At 39.7% G+C, this 22,190-nt stretch overlaps 1 protein-coding gene across 3 annotated transcripts; it reads left to right on the top strand.

The window, feature by feature from the left end:
• The first annotated feature begins 262 nt into the window (after positions 1-262).
• Positions 263-11,144, top strand: GEMIN6 (gem nuclear organelle associated protein 6). Of its 3 annotated transcripts, none has more exons than XM_049870470.1 (3): positions 263-370; positions 1,006-1,146; positions 8,079-11,144. In XM_049870470.1, the coding sequence occupies exons 2-3, from the start codon at positions 1,019-1,021 to the stop codon at positions 8,452-8,454; spliced, it is 504 nt and encodes a 167-aa protein (XP_049726427.1). In that variant the 5' UTR covers positions 263-370; positions 1,006-1,018; the 3' UTR covers positions 8,455-11,144. The 3 variants fall into 3 exon arrangements, with proteins under 3 accessions (XP_049726427.1, XP_049726429.1, XP_049726428.1); XM_049870472.1 differs by having other exon boundaries at positions 268-348; XM_049870471.1 differs by lacking the exon at positions 263-370 and adding an exon at positions 380-646.
• The last annotated feature ends 11,046 nt before the right edge of the window (positions 11,145-22,190 follow it).

Here is a 22,190-nt window from a genome sequence, read left to right as displayed (position 1 = left end):
CTATGAATGAGGAGCTCGCACGAGACTTTTCCTCTTTAATAAATAAAAGATTGTTTGAAATGTCCTTCGTGGTAGTGGCGAGGGGCGGCCCTAGCGTACACGATGGCTTATTATTGCACAAATTCTCAGCCCCTGCACGAGCCCTTCTCCAGTGCTTTAACAGACCCGGCAGGCGACTCTCAGACCTCCGAGAGCGGCCATGCCAAGGACTACAAAACAGAGAATTCTGGGGGAAGGAAGTGACGATCCGGCGCAAGGCATGCTGGTCCCAGGCGGGCTCTGCTCAAGAGACTCGCGGTAGAGACTCGCCGTATCGTGGTTGCTGAGTACTGGTCGCTGCCCAGAGTTGTAACTGATGTTTTTCTTGTTTGTAAGGACTAAACGTTAAATAGCAGTTGGTTTGAGTATAGCTCTAACTGTTGTGCAGCTGCAGTACAGGCCAGGGAACCTGAGCCCTAGAACCTTAGCTCTTGCCCCTCGTCTGCGCATCCTCAAGCAGTTTAAGAGGAAACGGTCACAAACCCGCAGGGTTCTCGGTGGCGGGATCCAGAGACAGATGGCTAAAGAGCGAGTGGGTGGATATCAGAGGGGTTCTCAGTTTTGGCGAAAAGTGCTGGGCGAACTCCTCTGATCGAAGGAAAGCAAGGTTTGGGCATCATCAGCACAGCGGACGGGGTTCAAAGCCAGAGTGAAGGCGGTCTGAAATGGGATGGGGCGTGGAATTAGAAGTATAGCGGAGGAGTCACCCTAGGCTTGTTCTGCGGGCACTTAGCGTCCCGGTAGCATTCAGGCTGAATTGTGAACGTTATCTTTTCCTAATATGTTTAAAAATTAGTTTCTTAAGTAATTTTAAAATAGGTGTTCTTTCGCCCACCATGGTATCAGTTCCTTATGTTTTAATACATAATCGTATTAAGTTACTGCCTCTAGAAGGAGATTACGGGTAAGACATCTGCTTGGGTGGAACATATATATTAACCCGAACTGGTGGTTGTTTAAATCTAGCCAGCTGGCAACCATGAATGAATGGATGAAGAAAACTCCCTTGGAATGGCAAGATTACGTTTACAAAGAGGTCAAAGTGACAGCCAGTGAGAAGAAGGAGTATAAAGGGTGGGTTTTAACCACAGATCCAGTCTCTGCCAAGTGAGTATATGTCCTCTTTCCCTGAATTCGTGACACCCTTTTGTGCTGCCTGTATATTCAGACTTAGAAAGCAGGTAAATGACAAGTTCATTATTCTCATAAGAATCTCATCTTCTTTGGATCTATGTCTTGCTTTAATTGTGGATTAACCTGTCAGACCAGCCAAGTTCATAAATGTAATGAAAAGTTCTTTTCATTTTAATAGAAAAATGTCAAACATACACAAATGTATATAGTATAACAAACACTAACCTTATCATTTTGCTTATAATGTATTTTAACAGATAAAGACTTTTTAATAAATGTAACTACAATACAGTATAACATCTAGCAAAATTAATAATAATTCTGAATATTAGCTAATTCCTAGTCCGAGTTTAGATTTTCCTGATTGTCTTAAAAGTGTCTTTTTATATTGGTTTATTAATTTTGGTTGATATGTCTCCTAAGTATCTCAACTTTTTAACTGTACTTCTCTTTTTTGTTTTCCATGCCATTTATTTGTTGAAGAAAATAGGTCATTTGTCTTGTAGAATTGAACATATTTTGAATTTAGCTCATGGCTCCTCATGGCGTAGTTTAACAAGTTCTTTATTCCCCGTATTGCCTGTAAACTGGTATTTAGATCTACAGGTTTGATTAGTGTCAGATTTATTTTTTGCAAGAATACTTCAAAGGTATAGATACATATACACACACACATTGTATTTTGGAATAATTTTAGATTTACAGAAAAGTTGCAAACGAAGTACAGAGAGTACCTGTATATCCTTCACCTAGTGCCCTTAATGGTAACATCTTACATAAGTGTGGCAAATTTGTCAAAACTAATGATTTCCATTAGGTTAACTACCAACTTTATTTGAATTTTGCCAGTTTTTCCACTAATGGTTTTTTTCTGTTACAGGATCCATTGCGGGATCACTCTTAAATTTAGTCGTCATGTCTACTTAGTCTCCTCCAGTTTCTGGTATTTTCTCAGTCTTTCTGTGTTTTTCATGACCTTGACCATTTTAAAGAGTACTGGTCAGGTATTTTGTAGAATGTCTCTAAATCTGGGTTTGTCTGATATTTTCTTATGAATAGACTGGGGCTATTGATTTGGGGAAAGTATACTACAAAGGTGAAATTCCCTTCTTGTCCCATCGTGTCATTTTATTTAGGATTTTTGCATTTATATTCATGAGCGACACTAATTTGTATTTCCTTTTTTCATCGTGTTCTTCTCTGTTTTTTGGTGTCAGGGTTGTGTCAGCTTCGTTACATGAGTTAAGGCCATGTTATTGTTGTTAGGTGCCATCCATCGAGTGGGTTCTGACTTATAGCGACCCTATGCACAACAGAACGAAACACTGTCTGGTCCTGTACCATCCTTACAATTGTTGTTATGCTTGAGCTCATTGTTGCAGCCACTGTGTCAGTCCACCTCACTGAGGGTCTTCCTCTTTTCCACTGACCCTGTACTTTGCCAAGCATGATGTCTGTCTCCAGGGACTGATCCCTCCTGACAACATGTCCAAAGTATGTAAGTCGCACTCTCGCCATCCTTGCTTCTAAGGAGCATTCTGGTTGTACTTCTTCCAAGACAGATTGTTCGTTCTTTTGGCAGTCCATGGTATATTCAATATTTTCCAACACCAAAATTCAAAGGCATAAATTCTTTGGTCTTACTTACTTATTGTCCAGCTTTCACATGCATATGATGTGATTGAAAATACCATGGCTTGGGTCAGGCGAATCTTAGTCTTCAAGGTGACATCTTTGATTTTCAACACTTTAAAGAGGTCCTTTGCAGCAGATTTATCTAATGCAATGTGTCGTTTGATTTCTTCACTGCTGCTTCCATGGCTGTTCATTATGGATCCAGGTAAAATGACATCCTTGACAACTTCAATCTTTTCTCCGTTTATTGTGATGTTGCTTATTGGTCCAGTTTTGTTTTCTTTGTGTTGAAGTCTAATCCATACTGAAGGCTGTGGTCTCTGATCATCATCAATAAGTGCTTCAAGTCCTCTTCACTTTCAGCAAGCAAGGTTGTGTCATCTGCATAATGCAGGTTGTTAATGAGTCTTCCTCCAATCCTGATGCCCCGTTCTTTTTCATATAGTCCAGCTTCTCGGATTATTTGCTCAGCATACAGGTTTAGTGGGTATGGTGAAAGGATACAACCCTGACACACACCTTTCTTGACTTTAAACCAATCAGTATCCCCTTGTTCTGTCCGAACAACTGCCTCTTGATCTCTGTAAAGGTTCCTCATGAGCACAATTAAGTGTTCTGGAATTCCCATTCTTTGCAATGTTACCCATAATTTGTTATGATCCACACAGTCGAATGCCTTTGCATAGTCAATAAAACACAGGTAAACATCCTTCTGGTATTCTCTGCTTTCAGCCAGGATCCACCTGACATCAGAAATGATATCCCCGGTTCCATGTCCCCTTCTGAAACCGGCCAGAATTTCTGGCAGTTCCCTGTCGATATATTGCTGCAGCCATTTTTGAATGATCTTCAACAAAATTTTGCTCGCGTGTGATATTAATGATATTGTTCTCTAATTTCCATATTCGGTTGGATCACCTTTCTTGGGAATAGGCATAAATATGGATCCCTTCTAGTCAGTTGGCCAGGAAGCTATCTTCCATATTTCTTGGCATAGACGAGTGAGCACCTCCAGCACTGCATCCGTTTGTTGAAACATCTCAATTGATATTCCGTCAATTCCTGGAGCCCTGTTTTTTGCCAGAGCCTTCAGAGAAGCTTGGACTTCTTCTTTCAGTACCGTCAGTTCCTGATCATATGCTACCTCTTGAAATGATTGAACATCAACTAATTCTTTTTGTTATAATGACTCTGTGTATTCCTTCCATCTTCTTTTGATGCTTCCTGCGTCTTTTAATATTTTCCCCATAGAATTCTTTACTATTGCAACTTGAGGCTTGAATTTTTCTTCAGTTCTTTCAGCTTGAGAAGACAAAGTAAAGTATTATTATAAATTAAGGCATAGTCTCTCTCTTATATTCTCTAGAAGAATTTGATTAAATTGGGAATAACTTGATCCTTGAAAATTTTGTAGAACTTGCCTGTAAAATTGTCTGGAACTTTTTTTCCCCTTCATGGGAATATTTTTAACTAGCATGTTTTTTTTTCTTCTAAGTGGAATTTTCTAGGAGGTTTTTCATTTCGTTTAAGTTTTCAAAATTATTGGAATAGATATGTTCTTAATATTTTCGAACTTTAACTTTTGCTGCCTCATTTTTTTCTCTTTTAAAATTTATTTTTCGGAGAGATTGGAACCCTTATACACTGCTGGTGGGAGTGCAAAATGGTACAACCACTTTGGAAACCTATCTGGTGTTTTCTTAAAAAGTTAGAAATAGAACTACCATACAACCCAGAAATCCCACTCCTCGGAATATACCCTAGAGAGATAAGAGCCTTTACACGAACAGATACATGCACACCCATGTTTATTGCAGCTCTGTTTACAATAGCAAAAAGCTGGAAGCAACCAAGGTGTCCATCAACGGATGAATGGGTAAATAAATTGTGGTATATTTACACAGTGGGATACTACGCATCGATAAAGAACAGTGATGAATCTGTGAAACATTCCATAACACGGAGGAACCTGGAAGGCATTATGCTGAGTGAAATTAGTCAGATGCAAAAGGACAAATATTGTATAAGACCACTATTATAAGATCTTGAGAAATGGTATAAACTGAGAAGAACACATTCTTTTGTGGTTACGAGAGGGGGGAGGGAGGGAGGGCGGCAGAGGGTTATTTACTGATTAGATAGTAGATAAGAACTACTTTAGGTGAAGGGAAGAACAATACTCAATACAGGGAAGGTCAGCTCAGCTGGACTAGACCAAAAGCAAAGAAGTTTCCAAGATAAACTGAATGCTTTGAAGGTCAGCGGAGCAAGGGCAGGGGTTTGGGGACTATAGCTTAAGGGGACTTCTAAGTCAATTGGCAAAATAAATTCTATTAAGAAAACATTCTGCATCTCACTTTGAAGTGTGTCGTCTGGGGTCTTAAATGCTAACAAGCGGCCATCTAAGATGCATCAATTGGTCTCAACCCACCTGGATCAAAGGAGAATGAACACCAAGGTCACGTGACAAGTATGAGCCCAAGAGACAGAAAGGGCCACATGAACCAGAGACTTACATCACCCTGAGACCAGAAGAACTAGATGGTGCCCGGCCACAACCGATGACTGCCCTGACATGGAGCACAATAGAGAACCCCTGAGGGAGCAGGAGAACAGTGGGATGCAGACCCCAAATTCCCATAAAAAGACCAGACTTAATGGTCGGACTGAGACTAGAAGAATCCCGGCGGTCATGGTCCCCAAACCTGTTGGCCTAGGACAGGAACCATTCCCGAAGACAATTCATCAGACATGGAAGGGACTGGACAATGGGTTGGAGAGAGATGCTGATGAAGAGTGAGCTACTTGTATCAGGTGGACACTTGAGGCTGTGTGGGCATCTCCTGTCTGGAGGGGAGACGGGAGGGTAGAGAGGGTTAGAAACTGGCAAAACAGTCACGAAAGGAGAGACTGGAAGGAGGGAGCGGGCTGACTTATTAGGGGGAGAGTAAATGGGAGTATGTAGTAAGGTGTATGTAAGTTTATATGCGACAGACTGACTTGATTTGTAAACTTTCACTTAAAGCACAATAAAAATTATTTTTAAAATATTGTACTTTAGATGAAGCTTTATAGAACAAACTAGCATAATTAGTACACATATTGTTTTGTGATATTGGTTACCAGCCCCATGACATGTCAACAGTCTCCCTTTTCCACCTTGGTTTCCCTATTACCAGCTTTCCTGTCCTCTCCTGTCTTTTAGTCCCTGCCCCTGGGCTGGTGTGCCACTTTAATCTCATTTTGTTTTATGGACCTGTTTAATCTTTGGCTGAAAGGTGAACCTCGGGAGTGATTACTTAGCTTTTAAAAGGGTGTCCGGGGGCCATAGACTCTCAGAGTTTCTCTAGGCTCTGTCAGGCCAGTAAGTCTGGTCTTTTTTGTGAGTTGGAATTTTCTACATTTTTCTCCAGGTCTGTCTGGGACCGTCTATTGTGATCCCTGTCAGAGCAGTCAGTGGTGATAGTTGGGCACTGTGTAGTTGTACTGGACTCAGTCTGGTAGAAGCTGTGGTAGTTCTGGCCCATTAGTCCTTTGGACTAATCTTTCCCTGTGTCTTTAGTTTTCTTCATTCTTCCTTGCTCCTGACGGAGTCAGACCAGTGGAGTATCTTAGCCGCTCACAACCTTTTAAGACCCCAGACGCTACTCACCAAAGAAGAATGTAGAACATTTTCTTTATAAATGATGTTATACCAACTGAGCTAGATGTTCCCCGAGACCGTGGTGCCCACAGCCCTCAGCCCAGTAATTTGGTCCCTCAGGGAGATTGGTTGTGTCTATGGAGCTTCCGTCACCTTGCCTTGGACAAGCTGTGCTGGCTTCTGCAGCGTCGTGTACTGTCTCACCTGTCACCAAAGTTACCACTGATCTATTATCTGTCTAGTGTTTTTCCATCCTCACCCCTCCCCTTCCTTGTAACCATCAAAGATTGTTTCTTTTTATGAGTTTTTGTAGTAGTGGTCTCATACAATATTTGTCCTTTTGCGATTGACCTATGGCACTGAGCATATTACACCCTTTGCAGATTCCTCATTGTTCTTTATTGCTGCATAGTACTCCATTGTGTGTATGTATCATAGTTTGTTTATCCATTCATCTGCTATTTTTGCTATTGTGAACAATGCCACAACCAACATGGGTGTGCATATGTCTATTGGTGTGATGGCTTTTATTTCTCTAGGCTATATTCCTAGGAGTGGAATTGCTGGATCATATGGTATTTCTGTTTCTAGCTTTCTAAGGAAGTGACACATCGTTTTCCAAAATGGTTGCACCATTTTGCATTCCCACTGGCAGTGCATAAGAGTTCCAATCTCCCCAAAGTCTCTCCAGCATTTGTTACTTTCTGCTTTTTTGATTCGTGCTGGTAATGCCAGGGGTGAGATGGTATCTCATTGTGGTTTTGATTTGCGTTTCTCTAAAGGCTAGCGATCGTCCTCATGTATCTGTTTGCCGCCTGAAGGTCTTCTTTGGTGAAGTGTCTGTTCATTTCCTTTGGCCATTTTTTAATTGGATTATTTTTCTTTTTGTTGTGGAGGTGTTGGATTTTTGTATAGATTTTAGAGATTAGACCTTTGTCGGATTCGTCATAGCCAAACGTTTTTTCCCAGTCTGTGGGTTCTCTTTTTACTCTCTTGATGAGCGTAAGTGTTTACTTTTTAGAAGATCCCGGTTATCAGGCTTATCTTCTGGAGTTCGTGTATTTATATGTACCTTCTCTTTCTCTCCCTCTCCCTGTCTCTATTTTTATCAATCTTGCCTGAGTTTTGTGAATTTTATGTATTTTTTCAAAGAACAAACTTTTGGCTTTGATTTTTTTTTTTCTTTTTTAACTCTTATTTTCTATTGCATTAATTTGTGCTTTGTTGCTTTCTCTTGGCTGCTTTGGGAGGAGGAGTTATCCAGTTGTTACTATTGTTGTGTTTTTAATTAAAAGTTAAGTTTGCACTCTGCTTTCTTTTTCAATATACACATTTAGGGCATTCATTACTCTTTAAGTCATACTTTAACTGTATCCCACAATGATTAGCCTTAGTCTGGGTAAAAAGTTTAGATGTTTAGGACCCCCTGTGAATGCTTGCTGAACAAGTGAAAGCGTTTAGTGGTGAGAGGACTAATTTCCAATAGAAAGAGCATTCCCTTTTTTTTTAGTCACTTGGTTTAGTTGCTTTTCCTTTTGGGGCCTCTCATTGAATTCCTTCCTCCGTAGTTTTATGGGCCTTTAAGGTTTTTTTTCAAATCTGCTCTGAATTTACTTTTCTTCCCCAGTATTGTCCTCGTGAACTTCCTTGAAGATGGCGGCATGTCTGTGACTGGAGTTATGGGACATGCTGTACAGACTGTTGAAACTGTGAGTGATGGAGACCGTAGTGTGAGAGAGAAGCTGACTCATTTGTTCATGTCTGGAGACTGCCAGGCTTACAACCCTGAGGACCTGGAGGAGAGAAAGAACAGCCTAAAGAAGTGGCTGGAGAAGAACCACATCCCCGTCACTGAGCAGGGCGAATCACAGAGGACCATCTGTGTGGCTCAGGTCCTGACTATAGAGCCACCATATGGTCCAGAAAATTGCATCAGTTCTAATGAGATTATTCTGTCCCGTGTGCAGGATCTTATTCAAGGACATCTTACAGCTTCCCAATAAGACACCAGAAATTGTAAATGAGATGATTGGAATAAGACTCCTTTTTTTTTTCCTTCATAAAATGTTTTGAATTTTTAAGTAGATCATATTACAGAACTTTAAAGGCACGTGTGTGTGTTTTAATTCTTTGTTGTTTTGGTAAAATCAAAGGTGTAGATTATAAGTGCTAATTGCTTCAGGAAATAAGTGGACTAGGACAAGGATAGCATCACATACAGTAAAATTGTTACAGGGACATCAGAATTGTAAGGGTCTTTTCTTAGAACGGGAATATGCCCCCGTTTTTGTTTGACAAGAAGTATATTTGGAAAAATGCAACATGTTAGATTCAGTGTAACATGTTAAGATAAAATCACAGCCTTATTAAGTCCCTTTTGCTTTTACTGCACGAACTGTATGTGTCTGTTTATAAAATGTTTTTCCTTTCTTGGATGTAATGATGTCATTTTTCAATCAAAATATATCCAGGTTTTGATTCTTAATAAAATCTTCACACATAAGCCTTAAAACTCACAAAGCCATTAAAGCAAGTATCTGATCTCTCTGAGGAAAAAGGGCGATGTGACTAGGCTTTTCGCTGCTGCCCTCAGTCCAGATGCTTGGCTTAGTGGAGTCAGCCCACGCTTCAGGCTTTCAGGCTTATGGTGCTTTCTGCCTGTAGTCCTTACTCCTCAGCCCAAGCTTCACTGAGGGAAGAGAATCCAGGAAGCGTGCTTCACCTGTGCCTGGCCTTACTCTGGCAGCCAGTCAGGGGCCAGGACTCTTGTGTAGAGGTTTTTGGACCAGAGAGACACCTCAGACTGTTAGTTTGGGTTTTTTTTTTTTCTGGGGTTTTTATCTAGAGTAGCCTCAAGGTTCTCGCATCAGTTAGAACTCTAAACCCCTCACCCTCTAGGACTGTTTGCAAACTATGGACGCTCAGGCCAAATCCAGCCTGCTACCTCCTTTTGTTAAATTTTGGAATACAGCCACACCAACTGTTACGTATTGTCAGTGGCTTCTTTTACAATATAATAGCAGAGTTGAATAGTTATTACAATAGCTTTTGTGTTTACTGTATAGCCCTTTACAGAAAAAATTTGCCCTAGAAGATCCTTGAACTTGCCTGGCCTGCTCGGGGTTAGAGGCTTAGGGCCATCTTCCCACAGACAGGCCCTTGAGGCCTAAAGGCACGAGCTAAACTCACTGCAATTTCTCCCTGGTCTGTTTGCAAGAGAATCGACTGGGCAAACAGCCCTTTCTTTCAGTCACCTGTGTTGACCGTCCCTTGTCACCCATACAAAAAGGAAAAGGGTACATTTTGGAAGAATTTTTTTTTTTTTGTATATTCAGGTTTTAGAGTATTTATGTTATTAAAAGTTTTCTAATGCAGTTTGATAACACAGCTAAGTTATTTTCTTGCATAGTTGTCTAATAACAGGAACTTGTAGCCCAGTGCTCCTCAGTGTAGCAAGAGTGAGAATTAGCTGGAGAGCTTGTTAAAACAGATTGCTGGGCCCTCCTGGCAATAGATCCTGACTGATTGAGTAGGTCTGGGGTGGGGCCCAGGAGTTAACATTTCTAACACTCCCACATGATGCTGATGCTGCTGCCTGTTCAGAGACCACACTCCAAGAAGAAGTGTAGAACTTTGAGGGAACAAAAGGTCCCTCCTTCACGCTTTAAAATGCTGTGATTCTAAAAGCAAAATTTAGCTCAGTCTTTTTCCTTGTGACAAATGCTCTCCCATTCAAACCCTAGAATGCCTTCAGGAAGCAAATAGGAATGGGAAATAAGAACCAATTGAACTTGGCGTGGGAAATGATTCTGACAAGATGAGGGAGGCCCTACAAAGGGGAGAAGCCTTGTAGGAAGTTGCCCACAGCATCTGTCAGGTTTGATCCTGGTCCAGGGACAGGCTCTGGTGCAGTGGTGTTTGCAGATATATTTGAAGTCACACTAATGAGCTGGTGACATAGACTTTCTTGGCAACTGGGTCCTCTGTTTAAACCATTTGCCTGTAAACAAAACCTGACTGCTTGAGAAGGTAAGTGATCTGGCTCTACCCGGGAAACCTGGCCTCTTAGGGACCTTCTCTGCCAGTTCCTCACCTAAGATGGTCCCCAGGAGTTTAACTCACCTGTTTCAGATCCTGCCTTAGGGGGCTGTCAGCATCCTTGTTTCTAGATTCTTCAGAGGGAGATCCTCTGTGGGAATCTATAAACACGGCATCAAAATACTTTTAAAACAAAAGCCTGTTTTGACTCTGAGTGTTTTTTGGTTCCCTCAGAGCCAAGTTTCCAACCTCTGCACTGATTTATCTGATTTCCTAAATCCACTTTCTTCTAAAGGTGTTATGGCTGAAATTTATTTTTCCATGAGTTAATTTTTTAAAACATTTATTATTAAAATTTTAAAAAACATTCCAAGTTGTTTTAATTTGGTGAGGATTGATGAAAATGTTGTGATGCTTCTTGAAGTAGATATATTCTAAGATGCCAACAGTAAGAGCTAGGGATTACTATCTCATGCTTAAATTTTGGGAGAATTCAGAGCAATGGAGGGACTAGTTACATTGGCCTAATCTTTTTTGCCGAATGCCACACAATTGATATTTATGTTTCAGACAATATTACAAACTTAAAGGATCTTTCCTTTATTGAAAAAATGATTCCACTACTTGTATGTGCTTTTCAGTTTTGAATATTGCTTCATGGCCTTTTAAAAGTGCTTACATATTTATAATCAATGTATATAGTTTTCTATATATCTAATCTTCATAATTTTAATGTTTGAGTATTTTGTTGATGAATCAATTTATTAAAACATTTCCCTACGTTTTGACATTTGTTCTTTTGTTTTCTTTTGCTATCATAGATACACTGCCAAGAATATCCTCATGAATACATCTTTATTGCCATTATCAAAAGACTCTAAGTGCCTAGAAGTGAAGTACTGTGTCAAAGAATCTGAACATATTTGAGTTTTCCTTCTATTGCTTTTTAAAATGGGTTGTGCTTGTTTACCTTGCCAAGAACAGTAAACAAACATGTATAAATTTCACCAGACATTTTGGGTATTAAAATTTTGTTTAAATTTTGCTACTTAACATAGATGGGTATTTTGCTCTGACTCATGGTGACCTTATGTATAGCACAACGAAATGTTGCCTGGTCTTGTGCCATCTTCACAGTTGTTGGTGTGTTTGAGTCCATCGTTGTGGCTATTGGGTCAATCCATCTCATTGAGGGTTTCCTTCATTTTCACTGACCCTCTGTTTTACCAGCCATGATGGCCTTTTCTTGCCATTCATCTTTCCTGATGATATGTCCAAAGTAAGTGAACTGAGGCCCTGCCAGCATCCTCGCTTCAAAGGAGCATTCTGGTTGTATTTCTTCTAAGATTGTTTTGTTTGTTCTTCTGGTAGTCTGTGGTATATTTAATATTCTTTGGCAACACCACATTTCAAATGCATCAATTCTTGAAAAAAGAGGTTTTTTCATTGCCCAGCTTTCACATGCATTTGAGGCAATTTAAAAGACTATGGGTGGGGTCAGGTGCACCTTAGTCATCTAAGTGACATCTTTGCTTTTTAGAACGTGAAAGAGGTTTTTTTTTTGCATCTGATTTGCCCGATGCAATATGTTGTTTGCTTTCTTGACTGCTGCTTCCTTGGGCATTGTTATGGATTGGTTTGTGTCCCCTGAAAATATGTATTATAAATCCTAGTATACCTGAGGTAATAATCCCATTTGGGAACAGGGTTTGCTTTGTTATGTTAACGAGGCAGTATTAGTGTAGGTTGTGTTTTAAATGGATCTCTTTTGAGATATAAAAAGAGCAGATTAAACAAGTAACCAAGCAAGGAAGCTGAGGTGGAGGAAGATAGGTGCTATGCCACAAGGACCTTCCCCCAAAGCAAACAGAGAAAGCCTTCCCCTAGAGCTGGCACCCTGAATTCAGATTTCTAGCCTCCTAGCTAACTGAAAGTTTGGCAGTGTCTTAGTCATCTAGTGCTGCTGTAACAGGAATACCACAAATGGATGGCTTTAACAAAGGGAAATTTATTTCTTCACAGTAAAGTAGGCTGAAAGTCCAAATTCAGGGTGTCAGCTCCAGGGAAAGGCTTTCTCAGTCAGCCCTCTCATCAATCTTCCCCCAGACTAGGAGCTTCTCTGCACAGGGACCCGGGTCCAAAGGATGTGCTCTGCTCCTGGCACTGCTTTCTTGGTGGCATGAGATCCCCACTCTCTGCTTGCTTCCCTTTCTTTTTATCTCTTGTAAGATGAAAACGTGGTGCAGGCCACACCCCAGGAAAACTCCCTTTACATTGGATCAGGGATATGACTTTGGTAAGGGTGTTACAATCCCACCCTAATTCTCTTTAACGTAACACTACAATGACAAAATGGAGGACAATCACACACTACTGGGAATCATGGCCTAACCAAGTTGACACATATTTTGGGGGGGAACACAATTGATTGCATTCGAACCTACCAGTGGCTCTGCAGGAGAAAAATGTGGCAATCCCCTTCCGTAAAGATTACAGCCTTGGAAACTTTATGGGGCAGTTCTACTCTGTCCTATAGGGTGACTATGAGTCAGAATTGACCCAAAGGCAATGGGTTTAATGGGTAAACAGTGAGAAAATAAATTTGTTTGTTAAAGCCACCTGCTTGTGGTGTTTCTGTTACAGCAGCACTAGATCACTAAGACAGTCATCAATTATTGATCCAAGTAGAATGAAAGGAAGCCTTGGTAACTTCAGTTTTTTTCTCCATTTATCGTCTGTTGTTTATCAATCCATTTGCGAGGATTTTCATTTTCTTTATGTTCAGGTGTAATCCATATTAAAGGCCATAATCTTTGACCTTTATCAGTAAGTGCTTCAAGTCATCTTCATTTTCAGCACGCAAGGTTGTATAATCTGCGTATCACAGGTTGTTAATGTGTATTCCTCTAATCCTGAAGCTGCGTTCTTTTTCATATAGTACAACTTTTTGGATTATTTGTTCACTTTACAGATTGAATAAGTATGGTGAAAGAATACAACCCTGTTGCACACCTTTTCCAATTTTAGACCTAAATAAATAAATGTAAACTTGCTTTCATTTTTATTCCTTTGTTAATTAGCATTTCCTCATGTGTCTGTTTCCAGTATGAGAACTGTTTGATTTTTAAAAATTCAACAAGAAATTATCTGCTCCATATTCAGATCATTCTGGTGTATACTTTTTATTTGTGTTTTTATCTAATCTTTACTCAGATGCATATCTATTTTTAAAAAACTAACTATAGCGTATACTCACTGTTTTAACTTATTTTGAAGTAATTTCAGATATACAGAAATTTTTCCAGAATACAACAAAGGCTTCTCATATACCCTTCACCCAGCAATTAACATTTTATCATATTTATTTTTTTTCTCTATGTATATTTTTTTCTTCCTACACTGTTGGAGAGTAAATCGTGGAGTCAATGTTAAAAATGAGGATATTCTCTTAAATAAAACCACAGTATGAGCTTCAAAATTAGGAAATTAACATTGAGACAATACTGTTATTTAATACAGACTTTGTTCTGATTTTACGTATTGTTTTAATATCCCTTAAAGCAAAAATAAATTTTGGGGGGTCATAGGTTGTGTTTAGTTGTCATGACTCTTTAGGGTCCTTTAATGCAGAATAATTCCTTAGTTTTTGACTTTCGTGACGTTGATATCATTGAAGAACATGGAATGGTGCTCAATTTGGATTTGTCTGATATTTTCAATTCAGAGCATGTATTTTGGGGGCAGGAATACTCCAGAAAGGGTGATGTGTTCTTCTCAGGACATCCTGTCAGAAGGCACATGATGTCAGTCTGCCCCTTTTCTGGTGATGTTAACTGTGATCACTTTGTTCAGGAGGTGTCTGCCAGGTTTCTTCACTGTAAAGTTGCTATTTTTCTCTTTGTGATTAAAAAGCATCTTCATACATATTTTTAAGAGGATTTTATTGTTTACATACCATGAAATTTACCCAATTTAAGTGCACAATTCGCTAATTTTTAGTTGTGCAACCATCATCACAATCCAATTTTTAACATTCCTATCACCCCTCAGTGGAAACCCTGGTGGCGTAGTGGTTAATTAACTGTGACAGCTGCTAACCAAAATGTCGGCGGTTTGAATCCACCAGGCGCTCCTTGGTATCTCTGTGGGGCAGTTCTACTCTGTCCTGTAGGGTCTATAGGAGTTGGAATCAACTTGTGGGCAACAGGTTTGGGTTTTTCTTTTTTTGGTTATCACCCCCCAAAGGTGGTTTTTTATGGGTAAAGGTCCCTTGTCCCATTTGCAGTCCATTCCCATTCCCACTTTGAGCCTGGCAACCGCTGATTTACTTTTTTTGTTGTTGTTTACCTCTATAGATTTGATTTTTCTGTACATTTCATATACATGGAATCATATAATATGTGGCCTTTTTTTTCCATTGAGCATATGGGTTTTGAAGTTCATCCATTTGTAGCATGTATCAGTACTTTGCTCCTTTTTACTGATGAATAGTATTCCATATTAATATACTATATTTTATTTTTCTGTTTACTAGATGGTGAACATTTAGATTGATTCCACTTTTTGGCTATTATAAGTAATGCTGCTATGAACATTTGTGAGCAAGTCTTTGTGTGGACATGTATTTTCATTCCTCTTGGTTAGATACCTAAGTGTCAATTGCTGGGTGTATGTTACATTCTTAAGAAACTGCCAATTGTTTTCCAATATGGCTGCACTATTTCACATTCCCATCAGCAATGTATGAGGATTTCAATTTTTCCACATCGTCACCAGCATTTGTTATTGTCTGTCTGATGATTGCCATTCTAGTAGGTGTGAAGTATTATCCCATTGTGGTTTAATTTGCAGTTCCCTAATGCCTAATGAAAAAAAAAATTTTTTTTTAATGCCTAATGACATTGAGCATCTTTTCATGTGCTTATCATTAGCCGCTTGAATATCTTCTTTGGTAAAATGTCTATTCAGATATTTTGCTGATTTTTTTATTGGGTTGTTTGTCTTCTTGAGTTGTAAGAGTTCTTTATATGTACTAGGTATAAGTCCTTTATCAGATACATAATTTGCAGTTTTTTTCTTCCATTCTGTGACTTATATCTCCTCAGTGATGTTTTTGAAGTGCAAAAGTTTTTAAAAATTGATGTACAACTTATCAGTTGTTTTTTTTTTTTCTTTTCTAGACTGTGCTTTTGGAGTTGTGCCTAAGAACTCTGCCTAACTCAAGGTCATCAAGATTTTCCATGTTTCCTTCTAAAAGTTTTATTTGTTCTTTTTCAAGATTATTTGGCTATTCTGGGTTCTTTGCATTTCCATATAAATTTTGGATCAGCCTGTCAATTTTTGCCAAAAATACCTGCTGAGATTTTGATAGGAATTACATAAAATCTATAGATCAGTTTGAGGAGAATTGCTGTCTTAATGAATTATACTGAGTCTTTCATTCCATGAACATTGAAAATCTCTCCATTTATTTAGATTTTCTCTAATTTCTTACAGCAATATTTTGTAGTTTTCAGTGTACAAGTCTTACACTCGTGTTGTTAAATGTATTCCTCTGTATTTTTTTTTTATGTTATTGTGAATGGAATTGTTTTCATAATTTCATTTTTGGATTGTTCATTGCCAGTATATAGAAATACAGATTTTTGTATACTGCTCTTGTATCTTGCAACCCTGAACTTTATTATAACACACTTTTGTGTTCTTCTTTCTTTAGTTAATATTACCCAAATATATTATGAAGAGGGAGTAGGCCATAATTTTATTCCCTATAACTTTGGCTATTTGTAGAAGTTGCTCACAGGGTTTAAAGAAGCACACTCTGATTGCCGAATGAGATGAGAAAGAGCGTTAAAAAGCAGAAGTAAGAGACTTGGTTGAAGCCATTAGCTGCATTCCTTTTAATTTCAACAAACACACTATTCAGACTGTTCAGAACCTTGAGAGGCTCTTCCAAGGGTTAAATTATATTCCTGATTGTATCTATTCAAGTAAACTTTGTTTCTCTATTCTTTTGTTTCTCCTGTGTCCCTGTTTATCTTTGTATCCCAAGCTCCTAGCAGAACAACCAGCATATAACATCTGCTTAAAATATGTAGATTAAATTGAAATGATAAGAATAAATGTGAAAGGAATTTCTGCAACTCCAGTGTGGGTCCCAAACTAACCATGTAGCCAGGGGCAGATTATTCAATTGGCAAGGTAAGTACAGCGCTTACCATGTTTACCAGATCATCTGTAATGAAATGTTCTCTACGGATTAATAAGTAAGCCCTTGGAAAGAGGCTTTGATTCTGTAGGAAGGTGCTGTGGGGTTGGGAGAGAGAGATGCTAGCCATATCTAGAAGCGGAATCTTTGATGTGGTAAAAAAAATGTGGAATTGTTTACTACAGAAGATCTGGTAAGCAAGGTAAGCATTGTGCTTATCTTTCTTATTGGATAATCCGCCCCTGCATGTTGCACACATTAGTTATAAACTGGACTATCAGCCTCCTAGCTAACTAATGAGATTGCATGCTTCAGTTAATCCAGTCTTGCTCGAGTTTACAGTAGAAAAGATTTATGGGCTAGAAAAATGGGGACAGGTGGAGTTTACATGCGAAAGTGCCCAGATGAATTCCAGGGACAGAGGGCAGCATTAACAGAAATGTCTATAATTACTGGCTGTTTTGTGCCGAACCAATAATCAGTGGATTGGTTTCTTCATCATAAGGGATAGTCCCTTGGTACGCCTCATATAACATGGCCCAATTTATACAGGCATCTGTCTTCTAAAGAGCATAACATATCTTTGCCATTCTAAGCCCTAAAACAAACTGATTTTTCTAGTTCAAACTACAGGAAGAAGGTTACTGAGCCTAGAAATCATAGTTCCCAATTAGGCTTCACATTACAATTAAACATTTTTGCAGTCATATCCCTATAGAGCTATAGCCACCCTCTTTTTATTTTTACCCTATTTATATTTTAGCATATTGGCCAAAATCTACTAGGTTGGGCACTGTTTAACAAAAAGATTAGTTAGGGGTGTGTGTGTGTGTGTGTGTGTGTGTGTGCATGCGTGCGCTTTAAACATGTTAATGTGAGTCTAAGTGTGAGAACTTGAACTTGGCCATGGGAAGTATCAGCAGCATTAGTGTCACATAGAAACCATATCTTCAAAAAGCGTGTTTTAACTTATCCTCATATTTTCAAAATAAGTGATTTAAAAAAAATCAAAAGAAAATTTAATGGTAGAACATTTTTAAAGAACATCACTATCCGTCTGTACATGGCTTTTCCTATTTATACATGTAATTTCCCCAAATTCTTAAGTACTCTGTATTCATAAGCTCTTGTTCACACAGTACATGTTTATTAAAATTGATTGGGAGAAATTTTAACTTTCCTTAGTCCAAAATAAGCTTCCATTTTCAGAGATTTCTATGGGCATGATTTAAATCGAATAGCTAGTAGCTAGACTTTATAAGTGGGTGGTTATCCATTTCATTTTGTTTAAAGAGCTACTGACTTTTTAAAAATTGTGCTTTAGATGACACTTTACAGAAGCAAATTAGTTTCTCTTTAAACAATTAATACACATATTGTTTTGTGACATCGGTTGCCAACCCCATGACATGTCAACACTCTCCCCTTCTGCACCTTGGTTTCCCCATTACCAACTTTCCTGTCCCCCCCTGCCTTCTTGTCCTTGCCCCTGGGTTGGTGTGCCCATTTAGTCTTGTTCTGTTTTATGGGCCTGTGTCATCTTTGGCTGAGGGTGAACCTCATGAGTGACTTCAGTAAAAAAGGGTGTCCAGGGGCCATACTCTTGGGGTTTCTCCAGTCTCTCTCAGGCCAGTAAGTCTGGTCTTTTTTGTGAGTTAGAATTTTGTTCTACATTTTTCTCTGGCTCTGTCTGAGACCCTCTATTGTGATCCCTGTCAGTGCAATCAGTGGTGGTAGCTGGGTACCATCTAGTTGCTGGACTCAGTCTGGTGGAGGCTATAGTTGTTATGGTCCATTAGTCCTTTGGACTAATCTTTCCCTTGTGTTTTTGGTTTTCTTCATTCTCCCTTAACTCCAGATGGGGTAGGACCAGTGGAGTATTTTAAATGGCTGCTCACAAGCTTTTAAAATCCCAGACACTACTCACCAAAGTAGGATGTAGAACATTTTCTTTATAAACTATGTTATGCCAGTTAAGCTCCTGTTGCCTGAGACCATGGTAGCCACAGACCTCAGCCCAGTAATCCAGACCCTTAGGGAGTTTGGATGTGTCTGTGGAGCTTCCAGGACCTTTCCTTGGTAAAGTTGTGCTGGCTTCCCCAGTACTGTGTACTGTCTTACAGTACTTATCCACTGTCTACCTAGTGTTTTTCCTTCCCCACCCCCCCCCCATAACCATCAAAGGTTGTTTCTTTCTGAACGTCAACCTTTTCATGACTTTTTATAATAGTGGTCTCATACAATATTTGTCCTTTTGTGATTGACTTATTTCACTCAGCATAATGCCCTCCAGATTTATCCTTGCTGTGAGATGTTTTGCAGATTCATCATTGTTCTCTATCGTTGCATAGTATTCCATTTTGTATATATACCATGGTTTGTTCATCCAATCTTTTATTGATGGGCACTTAGGTTGTTTCCATCTTTTTGCTGTTGTGAATAATGCTGCAATGAACAGGGGTGTGTGTACGTCTGTTCCTGTGACAGATTTTATTTCTCTAGGATATATTCCAAGGCGGGGGGTTGCTGGATCACATGGTATTTCTATTTCTAGCTTTTTAAGGACTTGCCATATCTTTTTCCAAAATGGCTGTACCATTTTGCATTTCCACCAGCAGTGCACAAAAGTTCCGATCTCCCCGCAGCCTCTCCAATATTTGTTATTTTCTGTTTTTTTTATTCATGCCAGTAATAAATATTGGGGTGAGATGGTATCTCACTGTAGTTTTGATTTGCATTTCTCTTATGGCTTGTGATTGCAAGCATTCCTCATGTATCTGTTAGCCACCCCAAGGTCGTCTTTGGTGACGTGTTGGTTCTATCCTTTGCCAATTTTTAAACGCATTATTTGTCTTTTTGTTGTATAGGTGTTAGATTTTACTATAGATTTTAGCTATTAGACGTCTGTTGGATTTGTCATGGCCAAAAAATTTTTCCCAATCTGTAGCTTCTCTTTTTACTTTTTGGTGAAATCTTTTGATGAGCATAAGTGTTAAATTTTTAGAAGATCCCAGTTATCTAGCTTATCTTCTGGTGTTTGTGTATTGTTAATTACGGTTTATATGCTGTTTATGCCGTGTATTAGGGCCTCTAATGTTGACCCTATTTTTTCTTTTACGATCTTTATAGTTTTTGGTTTTATATTTAGGTCTTTGATGCATTTTGAATTAGTTCTCGTGTATGGTGTGAGGTACGGGTCCTGTTTCATTTTTTTGCAGATGGACATCCAGTTTTGACAGCACCATTTGTTAAAAAGACGGTCTCTTCCCCATTTGATGACCTTTGAGCACTTGTCGAAGACCAGGTGACCATATGTGGATGGATTTACATTAGGGTTGTCAATTCTGTTCCATTGGTCAATGTGTCTGTCGTCACACCGGTACCCAGCTGTTTTGACTACCGTAATTGTATAGTAGGTTCTGAGGTCAGGTAGTGCGAGTCCTCCTTTATTCTTCTTCTTTAATAGTGCTTTACTTATCGGGGGCCTCTTCCCTTTCCGCATAAAGTTAATGATTAGTTTTTCCATCTCTTTAAAGAATGCTGTTGAATTTGAACCAGGATTGCATTGTATATGTAGATTGCTTTGGGTGGAATTGACATTTTCACAATGTTGAGTCTTCCTATCCATGAGCATGTTTTTTTTTTTTTTCCATTTATGTAGGTATCTTTTGGTTTCTTGCAGTAGTGTTTTTTGTAGTTTTCTTTGTATGGGTCTTTTACATCCCTGGTTACATTTATTCCTAAGTCTTTTATTTTTTTAGGGGCTATTATAAATGGTATTGCTTTCCTGATTTCCTTTTTGTAGTTCTCTTTAATGGTGTATAGGAATCCAACTGATTTTTTATGTTTATCTTGTATCCTGCTGGAAACCCTGGTGGTGCAGTGGTTAAGCGCTATGGTTGATACCCTAAAGGTTGGCAGTTCAAATACACGGGGGGTTCCTTGGCAGTTCTACTCTGTCCTATAGGGTTGCTATGAGTCGGAATCGACTCAACGGCAATGGGTTTTTGTAACCTGCTACTCTGCTGAATCTGTTAGTTCCAGGAGTTTTCTTGTGGAGTCTTTTGGGTTCTCAATGTATAGTATAATATCTTCTGCAAATACGGACAGTTTTACTTCTTCCTTACCAATTTGGATCCCCTTTCTTTTTCTTGCCTTATTGCTCTAGCTAGGACTTCCAGCACAATGTTAAATAGGAGTGGTGTAAAGGGCATCCTTGTCTTGTTCCTCAAGAGAATGTTTTGAATTTGGTTTTGAATTCCTGATTTGATGGCAACGGGTTTGGTTTGATTTGGTACTGGGTAGTTCCAGTGCCTTTTCTTCTACTGGAAGGTCACCTGGTATTTTATTTTGTTCACTTTCTGGAGCCATCCTGTACTGTTCTTTTTAATATGTTTTGACATTGCTGCCTTCAGGACATTCAGGAATTATTTTCTTCATTTATTGACTGTAGATGTGGTTGTTTTGTCCTGCTTTTTTGTTTTATTTGGTTATGTCTGGGTGGGTGGGATGGGGATGCTTTGTTGCTTGCTCATCTGTGGGCACAATACTTCTCACCACCTTGTCCAGGTGGACAGGGCCAGTCACTCAACCATGTTCAGCAGGGCAGGTCTAGTGGAGGGTGTGGGAGGGTGGGAATGGGTCATTTGTGGCACATACTGTGGCTGGTGGGGTGGGGCCAGGGGGCAGTGTAGGGCAGTGTCTGGTGGTCCACGTCTGTGCTGCTTGGGGGTGCAGTCCTCGGTGCATGGTGTAGATAGGCAGGAGGGAAGGGAGAGGATGTGATGTGTGGAGCTAAGTGGGTGAGAGAAGAAGAGAAACAAAAGCAAAAGAAAAAATGAGGGAAACAGGAAAAAAGAATAAAACAAAAAAATGAGCAAAATGGCGGCACAGTAGGATTCGGTGGGTGGGGGTGGGGCAGACTCAGCAAGGTCGTGTGCTGGTGACTCTCTAGCCAAGTGGTGCAGCCCAGCCTGTTGAGGCCCATGTGGCTAGTAGGGCAGGAGAAAGGAAAGAAGTGAGAGAAGAAAAGCAGAACAAAACAACAAAAAATATGGTGCTGGGGGAGCTGGATTTTGGGGTCAGGGCAGAATTGGCGTGGCAGTGAGCTGATGTCTCTGTTGCCAGGCAGCACAGCATGGCCCATCAGGAAGGGGTGGAGACAGCGCAGGGCCTAGATGGAAGGGGAGAAGGAAAAGGGAGAACGGGAAAGATAAACAACAACAAAAAAATATAGTGCTGAGGGAGTTGGCCTGTGGGAGTGGTGCAGACCTGGGGAGACCATGTGCCAGAGACTCTCTAGCTGAGCAGTGGAGTACAGCCCGTCGAGAAGGGGGTGGGTGGTGCATGGGGCTAGGTGGGTGGGAGAAAGGATAGGAAGGAAGGAAGAGAGAGAGAGACGAAATAAAAAAAAGAAATGAGAACAAAAAAAATAAGAGCAAAAACAAACAAAAAATAAATGTGTGAAGGAGTCTGCCAGTTTGGGCGGCGTGG

Source organism: Elephas maximus, chromosome 26 (genome assembly GCF_024166365.1).
Source record: "Elephas maximus indicus isolate mEleMax1 chromosome 26, mEleMax1 primary haplotype, whole genome shotgun sequence".
Classification (NCBI taxonomy): Eukaryota; Metazoa; Chordata; class Mammalia; order Proboscidea; family Elephantidae; genus Elephas; species Elephas maximus.
This window is presented reverse-complemented; position numbering and strand designations above follow the sequence as displayed.